At 36.8% G+C, this 14216-nt stretch overlaps 1 protein-coding gene across 5 annotated transcripts in view; it reads left to right on the plus strand.

Annotated features, from left to right (window-relative positions):
- Positions 1–4089: 4089 nt before the first annotated feature.
- Positions 4090–14216, plus strand: part of FIGN (fidgetin, microtubule severing factor) — a 175094-nt gene continuing 164967 nt past the window's right edge. For 2 of the 5 annotated variants that reach the window (XR_013217801.1, XM_077272819.1), the window contains exons 1-2: positions 4096–4631; positions 5278–5450. Coding sequence is in view for 3 of the 5 variants with exons in the window: in XM_077272815.1 (XP_077128930.1) it covers positions 5426–5450 (25 nt within the window). In the remaining 2 variants the exon portion in view is untranslated. The other 3 variants (XM_077272815.1, XM_077272816.1, XM_077272817.1) reach the window with 3 other exon arrangements.

The following is a 14216-nucleotide window of genomic DNA, read 5'->3' on the forward strand; positions in this document are numbered from 1 at the left end:
CAAACATATTTTCTAAAATAAAAATGAAGTGGACAACCTCTTTAAAGAGGTTTTCTGGAACATTTTTTTTTTACTATGGGCCTAAAAACTAATAGGCGGATAGTTGCTACTTGCCCCTGTTCTGCCAGGCATCAGCTGAGAGCAACCACACACTGCTCTTACCAGCAATTCTGTTATTCAAATCAACAGATCAGCTCTTTCTCTCCCAGGCTGCTCTGTTGATGGAGCCTGACTACAGACGTCACGCTGATTGACAGCCAGGTCCCCACAGTTATGCTTCCACTTGGAAGCCGCCATTAGGTTATAGGTAAAATCTGAAAAATAACTGTGCTGTGCCTAAAGACGCTCAAAAAAATATCAGAAAAGACGCTTCAGGGAAAACACCGGCAATGTTTTCCTGTAGTGACTTCTGTTTCAAATATGACAAAGCTACGCTGGTGTCTAAAAGATGAGAATACTCATGAGTCATATCTAGCTCTTGAGAACTGTACTTTAGTTTATCAGCGTCATCAAACCAGTAGAGCCTCCTTTATTTTCCATAACAACCAATCAGGGCTCAGCTTTCATTTTGACCAGAGCAGTTTAGGAAGAGAAAGCTGAGCTCTGCTTGGTTGCTACGGGCAACACATATGATCTTTCTATAAGGCAGTTTTGATGATTGAGGCCTACGTTTTGCTTTTTATACAGTTCAGACTATGCCTATAAATATTGGGTATTTTTTGGACAGATAAGATTATATTTTTGTGCAAATATAACTGCATGTTTTTACAATTAATTTCTAAGTAAAAATAAAATGATCATTGGAAGCTTTTCATATAGTTTTCTCTTGTTTACAGCACACAATTTATGGACAAACTGTTGCGGTCTAACCATTATTTCCTATGAAAGGGCTTGTTTAAATTAAGCATCTATAGATTGTGTGTCGTCATGATTACTGTGACTTAAAGTGGCAGCCTAATGTAGTCCATCAACAGCTTCTATAACCACAGACTAGTCACACACTTCTCCACCAATCTAGTCTTATAGCTGGGTTACATTTTGGATATTTCAGACCTGAGCATTTTCCTAGTGGGACATTAGAGTTGGTGTGAATTGATGTGCAAGACCAAGTCCATCAGCCATGCCAGTAATCTCTACCCGCCGAAGGGGAGCCCTGAGAACCGCCTCTAACCTGATGTCATCCATGATTCATCGTTGTGAAGTGACATCACTCCAGTCAGGCTGAACAAAACAAGAGTCTCAGATGTTGGGTGGTAGGAACTGGTGGTTCTCAGGGTTCATGAGAAGACAAGTGCAAATGTATTTGTACTTGTTGGATCCTAGTTAGTTTATCAGCTAGTGTCCTGTTTTCGAGTTTGTATTGATTCTCCCATTGTCGATCCGTCTTGTATACCTGTCCTCGGCTTTGTACTCTGATCCTGCACTGCCTGCCCCAACCTCGGACAGTCTGACTATGCCTTTGTCTCACCCTCCTGCACCTTCTGCCTCTGACCCCTCAGTCAGCTGCTGCATTCCCAGGGACTGCCCTGGGTTGGTACCTGGTGTCTACCGGTAATCCAGTTTATCCTCACCATCAAAGGCCCTAGTGAAGACCTAGTAGACAGTCATGCTCTCCAGGGTAAACCTGGCCCATGTTCCACACCCACCAGTGATACATTTATAATAGGAGGGTCGATTCTATTGACAGATTATCTTTAATGTACAACATCAGCAATGAATTCCTGCTTCTAGTGAAACATCAAAAGTGTTGTGGTGGCACACCAGAAAATGCTGTGTTCTCTACATTATGCTCATCAGTGAGGATCAAACTGCTAATGATCACACATCTTAAGGTATTCCAGAAAAAAAGAATATTAAGGTCTATGACAACTTTAGACCATATTCATAGAGCCGTATCAAAACTCAGGGCAGTAAAATCAACAAATTGCGGTTGTGATTGGTTCCGTGTGCTCATCTCTATGGCTGATGAGCACCCGGGCTGCCTGCTATTGACATGCACGAGCACGCAGATTAGTCGGTGTGCTGCCCATCGACCACAATAAATATATGCTAGGTTTACAAGCCCTATAAAAGTACTATATGATCCCAAAGTTTGGTTTTTACGTGGATTTTAAGCAAATCCATTTCAATATCCTCTTCAAACAATTGACCATGCTTTCTGTTAATCTCAATGGGTAATCGACAGCGCTGTTCATACTGCAAGTTTGCTACATGCTTTTTTAAAACTGGTTTTGGAAACCTCATCAAACAAAAAATAAGGAGCGACACATGTCCCTTCTCTGATGCAAATTCATTATGGAATCTGCTTCAAATTTGAAGCTGTAAAGTCAAAAGCCTGTATGGGGGCAAAGAGTGCAGAAAACTCGTCAAAACACTGGCAAAACCACATAATATAATCTTTCAAAAACTGCGACAGAAAGTCTTGTTAAAAACCACAGTGGCTCCTTTTGAAACACATATCGAATTAGTCCGCCTCAATAAAATGATGTGTCAAGGTAGCCTAAAGGTGTATTCATCCTACCCTCTCACAAAGTGATGGTATGTTATCACTTCATGATTGGTGGTTCTATGACCTCCAGGACCCCTACAAAATCCTGAGGATAAAGATCCAGCAGCTCCGATTTAGCCCTGTGGACCCGTCACTATTTTTCCCAGCACTGCAGCCCCCAGGCCTGCAGGGAACTAGAAGCAGCTCCATGTATTTGATTTGAGCTATGCAACAGTTTCCTGCACAGTACCTAGATAGAAGCATTGATGTGCAGATTAAGAGAACTGAGAAGGTGCCACAGCCCTAAATTCGAAGGGATCCCATAAGTTATCGTTCCAATAATCATAAGGTAATGGCATGTCTGAGCGATATACCATCATTTAATGAGATGGAAACACCCCTGGACTAACCCAAATGTTAACTCAATGTTCCACCCTTATATACCTCAATGACTGATAGGAGGTATTCCTCAGCTTCCACAATGACCTTATGTGTAGTTCTAGTGAATGGGGCATTAGAAAAACAAACAAAAAAAAAAAACAACTTGGTGAAAAAGTATTAGGGCATATTTTAGATTTTGAAATCACAGTATGCCACTTTGTCTTAAATGGGAAAAAAACAAAAACAAAGAAACCTGCATATTATAAAAAGCAAACAAAAATGTATCTGTAAAATACTTTTTTTTAATATTTAGAATACAACTGTCAAATCTGTCATAAACCACGACTTACCCAATAGTGAAACATAGCCGTCAATGTAATTAAATAGAAAAATTAAGTATTTGTGCACAATATGTATATATATATATATATATATATATATATATATATATATATATATATATATACACACACACACACACACACACACACACACACACACACACACACACACACACAAGTACACATACATACACATGTTGTTTTACTTTTAACAAAGGGGAAAAGAAAAAACTTTGGCAACATGTGCTGATGTCTCCCTGATATGTTTCAATGAAGTCCCAAAATTGTTTAATACACATCTTTTTCTCTTCCCGAAGGCCGTCTTGTGTTAAGACTCAGAGTACTAATAGATATAGTATATATGTATATATCCGCACACACTTCTGTCCTTCTCAGAAATGTTCAAACTATGATGAAAAAAAAAATAGAACTATAACTAAACAAGTGAAACTTAAGAAATTCCTACATCTTCCTATGTCCATTTTCTATCTATCTACACCTAATTCTACTTTGCTTTATAAGGATTTCTTAAGACCAGCTAAAAATACGTAGCATTCATTTTCCACGTGCCACAAAGAGCTTCTGCAGCAGCTGTGTTTTCTAGTTCTGTCCTACAAAAACAATAGAAGTGTTAAGTTTAATAATATATGCAGCATCCAGTATCATTCCTGCCACTCTCCGCCCCAGACAAAAGAGCAGGGAAGCTGCCCCTGCTTCACACATGTACTGCAGTAAATCACTGGCAAGTACCCCATGCAAAGCCTCTGCTAGAAAATCCCAGTGTGTGAGTGCATAGCCATCAATCAGGCCTTCTGTAAACACCCCCTTCTGCATGGTGCAGGCTGGCTGCCTCCTGTATCCCTGCTGCTGCTGCTGCTGATCACAAGGAGAAAGCTTCATCTCCCTCTCTCCTGGCACAATGCAAAGCCTGAGCTAAATTCATGGAGGCTTGTTGTCTAAGCATTTGGTCAGTGAGCCTTGCACAGAGGAGGAAGTGCTGAGGAGAGAGAAGAGAGGGGCAGGGACAAGGGGAGTGACCACTGCACATCCATCAGAAGCCAGCCTGATGCTTCCACCAGTCCAACCCCCACATACAAGGAAAACAAGATTGCAACCCTGGTGGTGAGGGGGTTTATGCTAGAAACACAAATTAAAAACTTCAAGGCTTTTCTATTTTTTTTTTTCCTCCCCTCTTAAATCTGCATTGATTGTTTCCTTTGGAGACTGCAAATAACAATCCCTATTGCTAGAGCAGAGTGACTGTCCTCCTCTGTTGCAGCATGTGCAGAACTCTCTGCTACTGATTCAAACCATGAACTGCTGCTGCTGCTGCTTTCACTTGAAGAGATTCCCCCATTCATCAGCTCATCCAGCAGATCAATGCTCCAGTAACCCATCTGCTGCCAGAGCTCCACATGCAGGTAAGTGTTGGCTCCTTCCTATCCTCCTCATTGTGGGGCTGCTGCTGCTGCAGTGTTTTGTTCCTCAGTCTGGCTTTGCAGCCAGTTCAGTTACATTGTAGAGAATGAGTTTTGTAAATATTTACAATTATCAGGAAATGTCTTGGAACCTTTGTATCTTTGTGCTCAGTGTCTGTCTTCAGGTTCTTTCTCTGGCTGCAGAAATGAGTCATTCATGGACACAGGGCTAGTTAGGTTGCATTGGCTACTAAATTGTAAATATGGCTTTAGAAAGTTGGGTGTGGCAAGACTTAAGAGTGCAACTTTAGTGGGTCACAACTGGGTTTGGGGGGTCATTGCAAAAAAAGTTTAGAAGTGTAACAGTGGTGGGCTGTGTTAGCAAGAATTCAGCTTTATTGGAGGGGGGAGCTAGGCAGCATGGTGGGCATAGTGTTATCTGGGGGGAGGTTGGATACTTAATTTAATAAAGTCATGTTATTCCTGTTGGTTTGAATGAGAGTGAATGTTACACAGTTTTGTATCTCCTCTGCTTTTTGTTACACTTATCCCTTTTTCCTTTTGTGATGTGAGATCTCTTGATGTTGATCTGTGTTTTTTTTTTTTCTTGTCTTTTTTTTTCTTTCCACCCTTAATTATATGCACGTAGGTTAAATGAATACCTGACGAAAGGGCCCACGTTTCAAGGCAGTGACATTTGATAGCTGAGAGGAAAAAAGTGGCTTTAATGAAAATCAACCTTTGGAATTCCTGCTCGTGAAAAATCCCATTCCGCATCTTGTGCTGGCACTAAAGACATGATCAGCAGCAGCAGTGTATATGGTATGTCAGTTTTGGAATTTACTTCACATGTGTGTAATATAATAATGACAGCTTAATAGCATTTGGGGGGGTGGGGAGAAGTTGAACTGTTTGTACTTCATGTATGCAAATACTCAGAGATTGCAAAAAAAAAAAAAACTTCTCTTAAATTTTTCCATTTTGCCCTTTTTTTTAAGTATAATTATTTTTGACACTCCGCTATTATCAAAGATCTCATCATAATAAGAAAGTTTTCTCAGTTCTAGGGTCATAGCCTGAACTAGCAGTTGAGAAGTTCACTTTTTTTAATTATTATTTTGTCTGTAATAATAGAGGTATGGTATGTTATTGCCTTTTTTTTTTTTTTTTTTTTTTTTTTTACTTTTTTTGCCCTTGATTCATTTGTTTCATTCTAACCATTTCAATATAATTGGCAAAATCCTGTTTACAACTCCAAAATAGCTGGTGATCGATTTGCTTAATGATCTAGTTGCCAAAGGTTATTATTATTATTTTTTTTTTATTATTGTTTCTTTTTTATGTGCTTTTTTTATTTAGTTTCTAATTGTTGGAGCAAAACATCTTCTGACTTTTTTTTTTTTTTTTTAACCTTTTCTCGCTTTCTCATTCCCTATCCACCACCTTACTTTACTAAAGGTCAGTGGAGATGCAGGAGGAAGGATTTAAGGAGATTTTGGGGTTTATTTTTATATTTTTGTATCATGTTAAAAATTTGCTTGTTACAGCTGCAGGATAAATTCCTAGATATTAAGAGATTATCATTGAAGCTGTTGTGCAGGCCATAATAACATAATAAGGCATTGTGCAATAGTATTATAAAGTGGGGATAAATAATAATTAAAAAGCTGATCTACTAAATTTAATAATTTTATCTATTTCGGTAACTCGTAGAAGGACTGAATGCACACTTTAAATGATTGGATTTTATTTTGCATTTGTGGTGCTTGTTGACATGAAAAGATCAATAAGTAGACTGTTTATTTTGCATGCACATAATCTGCACTGGGAAATGTTTTGTAGAGAGCAGAACCCTTTTTTTTTTTTTTTCCTTCCCCGAGCTGTTGAAGCGAATTTGATTGCCAGATGGGAGATTTCCCTGTGTGATCTTAAAGCTGTAATATATATTCTGAACAGATTGGACTTCTGTTGGTGACGAGAGGGATATTACATTTAGAAATTTGAAATAAGCAATAGTAGAGAGTGCTAAGGTCTGCAAAGTGGGCATTATTTTAGACCTCAACTTATGTAGAAGATATGATTTTTTTTTTAAATTGAAGAAAAAAAATGAATAAAAAAAAATATATATATATATATATATATATATATATATTTGAAAGAATGCAAAACTATTGTGTTATTTTTTTTTTCTAAATATACATCTGTACTTACATTATATAGCAGTACAAATATTTTTAAGAGATAAGCGTGACAATGATACAGTGCAGTAATAAATATTTATAATATGTATTGGATTATTGGGGGGGAGAAAAAAAAAAAGAGTTTCCCAGAGTTAAATATTGCCTACAGAATGCAGGGTAGTTGTGGTATTTTGTTTTGGGCCTGAAAAGCTGGGAATTAGGGACTGACTCACACTCCTGTCTTCTCTGCTGTTGCAAATTAAAAGTGTGTTTTGGTCAGGAAATGAAAGCTACAGTGTGTCTTTTGAACAAGTCGTTTATCAAGAACAACATCTATCATGCTGCGACTTGTCACACTGATCCTCTAAAACTTGGCTTCTATGTGGACACTGCTTTGATGTTTTTTAATCCCCAAATTTATAAAACAAGTTGAGAAAACAAAAATACGAACTCGCTCAGATGTGTTTTTTATTTTTTTTAAAGCAAAAAAGGGCAAACAATAAACAACACTTAAAAGAAATAAATAATTATTACATGGTTATCACATTCCGAGCCAAGAATGTTCTGTTTTAGTACAATTGTATTCATGTGATGCCAGTCTGTGTGTGTGTGTATGTTACATGTTTGTTTACATTGGTGACATTGCATCTTGTTAGGTGATTTATGTCAGGCTTTAGCTTAAGACTTGGAGTCTGTGTTTTGGGTTTGTTTTTTTTATAATTCTTAGTTCTGAAAGAACTTGTGAATTACACAATAGCCTTAATTATTATTTTTTAATATCCCCACCCCTTTTACACTCTCAAGTTTATTATCATAAACAAAGTTATGACTTAAACATCTTTTATTATCCTGACTATTTACATTGAGATAACATTGTTTGCTGTGAAATAGGTGACTTACCAGTCGTTTATTAAAAAAAAAAAAAAAAAAAAAAAAGGCGAGCATGCACACACATTAAAATCGCATTTGGCACTGTTTGTCAGTATAATTGTTGCCTGCACCTATAACTCTTGCTACTTTTTATTAGGTTGAGAAAGCTAAATTGAGATATCTGTAGTTTTTATAATCTAAAAAAGAACATAACCTTCTCTTTTATTTATCATTGCTACTTTTTGGCCTACTTAATTGATAACCCTTCCAATTGAAGCCATGGGAATTGCAAATGGGAATCTCGACTTGATTGATTACTCTCCATTTACTCTTTTACTTCTTGTAATTATGTAGCTATATGTCGTATGACTATTCTATATTCCCTTTTTTAATGACGTAGGTTGTTACTAAATGCTTTTAGGATGGTTCACGTTTACTTGCGAAACTTAGGTTTTAAGTCTAGTATTATGTGATGTATATCGCTATGTGAACGACCCTCCCCCACCCACCCCACACTAAAACCTCTTAATTAGACATATAATTGTTCCTAATTGCTTAGAGCCAAGCAGAGTTGGTAACAATCCGCTGTCAGAAGTCTGATATTTAGTTGAATTATTTGTGTCCTTCCAAATGAAGTGGTACATTGTATCATTTAGGCTAAAACTCAACCTCGACTTTTGCATTCTTCAACTTCTTGTTTAAATTAGTCTATCTTTACTTTGGTGTCAGTAATTTTCTCCAGTCCAACCCTGTTGTCGTTTGTTCTTTTTTTTGTGTGTGTGTGTTGGGGGTTGGGGGGGTGATTGAGAAATTTTCATTTTTTCTTTCACCCCCCCCCCCCTTCCATTTGGAACTGTTGTGACTGTTGAACTCGTTTTGACCAGAGACCTTACCGGAGACCTGCATGTGTTTGTATTTTAAATTTAGTGGAAGGGAAAAATCTGGACTGTCAGATTCAATTAGCGGCAAGTATTCATGCAGAGCTGGAGAAAATGATTGATCTTGCCGCATTCCTAATCAACAATTAATCAACCAATCAACAGAGTTGTATGAAATTAAAAAAAAAAAAAAAAGTGAAGTCCTTAAGACTAAGTAAGCAAATAAGAAAAGGCTTGTCGCCATCGTCCGTGACGCCAAAAACAACCTGGGTTCCAAAGTTAGTTAGTTTTGGCCCAGCATCAGAGGGGTTAACAAACCAAACTTTGTAGTGCCTTCCCAATGGGATGCCTGCGTTCCAGTTACGTTTTGAGAGGGTTAATCTATACTTATTGTCAGAGTATTGATTGAGTCCTTTGGATTATATCATGATATATTGATTTTTGGGGATAAAGCGAGCTCTCTGGCTGCGAAACCCTGGAGAGGCATTACAGTCCAGTATGCTTCTGATTAGCACAACTTAAATAATTGATTCATCTGTAGATTCTTCTCATGGAGTCACTGATGGCAAAAAGCTAGAAAATGGATCTGCGCAAGGAGAATTTCTATAGTCCATAGAAAGATAAATTGTTGTGTAGAAAATCATTTCCTACAAAGGGGGAGAAAAGAGGAGTTTTACCAAACCCAGTAGCTCAATTCATTGTCAAATATGTAACATTGGGGTGGACTGAGCGATTAGAAGGTGTTCTCTTCACCTTCGTCATAGATTAAAGATGGAGCTGGAAATGTCACAACAGCAATATAGTCAGACAGACGTGTATATATATATATATATATATATATATATATATATATATATATATATATATATATATGTATGTTTGTGCAGGACCCATCGTTAACCCTTTTCTTTAGAATGTTGCCTTACAGGCCGGGGACATGTGGGTGCAAATGGTAGACTGTGACATCCCTCATGGACCTCTGCTCACTTTATAATGGAAACTCCACGTGTTTGCAAATTGCACAGTGATGCAGTTTATCTTCTGCTTGCCGCTCATGAGACGAAGCCTGGAGATGTCTATAGGGGCTAATCAATGCTCAACATGTACTATTAATATTAGGATGAAATTTTATGTCTTTATGTGGCTCTGGGATAACTAATAGTCCAATGTATCCAAGATGTCTGTATCTGTTTGATATTGTACAGGATTTGTTCAATATAGCAAGAAATCATCCAAATATGTAATTATTAGTAACACGTAGTGAGCAGGCAGATGGTAGGACCAGGAATCCTGAGCTGTGGGCTAGATTACTATATCATGGAGCATCAGAGTTGTATTGTGACACTTTATTTTAAGAGCAGAACTCCATATTAGACATGTTAAGAAAAAAAAAATAGATATATTAATTACACAGTTATCAACACACAGTGCTGCCAGTTGGGAATATGTCAGGTAATTACAACTATGTTTCTGTGGTTTTTACATAGGACTGCATATAGCTTTATCTTAACACTTTCTGGGAAATCTGGTTATGCTACTTTTAATCTACCTATCCTCACATGTGTGTGTAATATATATATATATATATATATATATATATATATATATATATATATATATATATATATATACATATGTACACGTATGTGCGTATATATCAGTATATATTGAGCATGTATATCTATAGATCTAATCAGAATGGTGTGTATGTATGTCTATATTATATGAATATTGCATATACACAGATGTGTAGATAGACAGCTAGAAGCTGATCAATAGATACTGTAACATTCAGATCTATAGATGGACTATAGAGATATATACACACATACAGTTTTCTATAATATATATTGCATATACACATACAGCTAAAAGTTGATAAATAGATACTTCAACAATTAGATCTAGACACGGATATTATAAAGATAAGACTGAATGCATGTATTATTATACACACACACACACGCATTGTCTATTTTTATAATATCCGTCTATAGATCTAATTGTTGCGGTATCTGTTGATCATCTTTTAGCTGTCTATGTGCATATGCAATATATTATATATACATATACACACATACAATTTTCTATCTTTGTTATACTGTCCATCTATAGATCTGATAGTTATAGTATCTATTGATCAACTTCTAGCTGCCTATCTACACATCTGTGCATATGCGCTAGATAGATACATGTGAAAATATATATATATATATATATATATATATATATATACACTGTATATTATGAGAGATAGATATATAGATGTAATCTTTATAGCAATGCAGATACCATAACAATTAGATCTATAGATTGTAAGTGTATATATAGTCTTTCCTGTAACATTTTGCATTGTTTCCCTCCTTTATACCTCCCGTTTGCTCCGTCCCCATAATACTCGGGTCCACGCTATAATGTCGCTCCGGATGTCATCTTCTGTGCAGTTATTTTACGTGGTGCCATAGAGTATGTCAGGCCTGTGTATATTTTTTTTGTGTGCTTTCTTTATATATGAAATGCTTGTCTTAATAAAGCATGAGTCTAATTTCCTGCAATTAGGAAACGCTAATACGAAAATGTGTTGTAATTACTTCAGCATGAAAATGCTGCCTGTTGCCAGGAACTCTGCCTTCACGTCTCCAGCAGCAGCGGCGGCGGTGGATATTAACTTCGTTCACAGCGAGACACAAACTGCTGTTAATTCTTTGTTTTTGTTTTGCCTGAACAAAAGGGGATTTTTTTTTCCTTTTTTTTTGACACCGCTTCTGTCTATGAAAGAATCATTCTAAAGCTTGGGATTTGTCACATAATGGGACTAGGATGGCTGAAAAATCTTCCACGCCAGCATGTTTTTGCTCCAATCCTTGGGGGTTTAACCCTTTCACTATCACCGAGTTGTCTAATATTTGTCACTTAGACTTTGCTAGTAGCAGAAAAAACAAAAACTGTAACGTTTAACGTGGTGCTCATACTTTTTACTTAGTTGCCTTAATACATAAAGGTGCAGCAGAGCAGAGTTTGTGATAAAATAACGTGTTTTACGTAGGACTGCTGCGACCTTGAAGCCGCAAGCAGAAATGGAAATTGGGTGGTTGTGTAAATTGAGATCTCGGGAGATGTTATCATAATTAGCAGTATTGCAATATTTTGTGCCCTTAGCTCTCTGGCACCTAAAAGGTTAACAATCTATGGAAGATGGGGTCTCGCTAAGTGCAATGAAAGTGGGTGCCTATATATATTTTGTTATAGGCGTCGTGCAGGTAATTTGGTGCGACCCATGGCGACATTGCAGCGGATTACTACTATTTTTTACATAGGACTGCATAAAGTGATAACGCTACTCTGCTCTGTAGGGTTAAACGAGAACATCAACTCCGCTGTACCAAAACCGAATAGGTGTTCTACTAATTAGTTGTCTTGCAGGGAGACAATATTTGGGTACCCGTAGGCCCTTCCCTTCGCTGGCACCTGAAAGGTTAACAAGCTCTTTTATTTTTTTATTTATTTATTTTTTTTATAGAAAAGGGCATCTCCCTTCTTCATTCAGCTCCCAGTCTGCAATGAAACTGGGTCTGTAAATATTTCATAAGGAAAATAGTTTCGCCTGATACCTGTTTGTAGGAAAGAGGTTACATTATGTCACTTGCAGAGGATCTTAAATGACTTCACTTAACCCCATCCAGGCGAGCTGGAGATGATTTCCCTAATAAAATATTCACTCCCTCCCATGTGCTGCATAATGGCGGCGTGACACCGAATTGTCTGTTATATCCCCAATTTAATCATCATTTTATTTATTTTTTGTCCCCCTCTCTAGGTTGTATAATCTAATAATGTCTATGGGAACAGTTGTTTTCCTCTATTACGAGTGCGCTGCAAATAATCGTGTTGCTCATCAATGCTTCTTCAGGCATTTTTTTTTTTTCAATTTTATTTTATGTTTTTTCTGCCCCTTTTACGAATCTCTGAGCACTTGTCCTTGATTCTTGGTGCTTATTAGATTATTTTTAGGCTGTGTATTCTTCAGGTGCTTTTTAATTCTTGTAACAGTAGTGGTTTCATGTCGCAGAAAATCCTCTTCGCTGAAGTCTGGTAATTAAGGGATTTGTCTTTTTATAAACACATACAATGTGTATTATTTTATAGCTGAGGGCATTTTTAATTGAAATTGGTGATTTTTTTTTTTAAAAAAAAAAAGGAAAAAAAATTCAGTGCCACTTGTTGCTTTTTATTCTCCAAACATTTTATTATTTTTTATTATTGTTATTATATGAATAAACCAAATGTTTAGCTCATAATATTTGTATGTATGATTAATGTGCTTTGTATTTTTCTACATATTGTTATACATTTCTTTAAATCATATCTTTTGTATCCTTTATTTCATACCATTTTTATATTGTCCTTTTTTTTTTTTTTTTTTTTTTTTTTTTTTGATACAGCGGCATTGTACATGAGCCGGTGTACCGTGGTTCATTACTGCGTCAAATGACTTGGCGTTCAGAAATGATCTCGCATGGGCTAAGTGTATACGTATTTGCTGTGACAAAGTTTGGCAAATTTCATTAATTTCCTCAGGCAACTTGAAAATTTTAGTTTTGACTGCTGTACCCATCCATGGAACAAAATTTTTGATCTACTTTCTTTCCATTTATGTTTTCTGGACCTTTTTTTTAAAAAAAAGTTTGAGTACTTGATACTCCCGAAATTGAGGTAACATTTGCAGACCGTTTCTAAGCATTTTCCATCACGAGTCTTGTACACAGTATTAAATTTGTAAAAAATAAGTAAATAAATAAATCCTTTGTATATGCTACAACTATAAAATGCTGTTGCAGAGTAGGTCGAGTGGATGATGGTGATGATATCTCATTGACTGTTATGATAGGCGCTCTTTTTCAGAGGTAACAGAGCTAAGTTGGTCGTATAGCTTTCTTGTCGTTGAATTCGTTAAGTAGAGATTGTAGTAGGTGTAGTTGTAAAACCAGGGATGACGCCTCATGATAGCCATACCATTAGAGGAAATGCTTTTTATTCTTTCTATAAACTCTTGGCATACGTACAAATATTTTCGTTTTGGAACTCTAAAGGTTTGTTAGTAAGGGTTTTCCAATTGTTTGATAATCATGGCGTGAAAGCTGTTCTTCTCAGTTACTTAAACACTTTCTGGTCTTGGCAGTAATTATGGTAATAATGGAACTGGTTGCCCATTGACTAAAGATGCCTCATTCGTAAAGACATGGAGTTACTTTTTGTAAGGCCTTAATATTCCATCGGCCATGGTGTCCAAATCCATTGTCACTGCCTTTTACGTCTTTTGTTGCCTTCGATATTTAAAATTAATTGAGTTCTTATATGAGGAGTTGTAGCAGAGCGGAATTTTGATAATCTGCTTTGGCCCATTGTGGCTTCTTGGTACAAATTGTCTTTTACGCAGATGCACCTGCTGCGTTATCATAGCTTATTCAATCATAGTGATGCCCCAAATAGTTAAATGACAAGTTCAGCCCGACTACATCTGTATTTTTAAAAGCCTTTCAGACAATTTCTTTATCTCCCGAGTTATTTAGGATGATTAGGAGATGCTGTAATTCTTCTCTACTTAGAAACAATAACTGACTGTTGGTGTGAGTGGCAACGCGGCCTTGGTACCAAGAGGG

Source organism: Ranitomeya variabilis, chromosome 7, assembly GCF_051348905.1.
Source record: "Ranitomeya variabilis isolate aRanVar5 chromosome 7, aRanVar5.hap1, whole genome shotgun sequence".
Taxonomy (NCBI): domain Eukaryota; kingdom Metazoa; phylum Chordata; class Amphibia; order Anura; family Dendrobatidae; genus Ranitomeya; species Ranitomeya variabilis.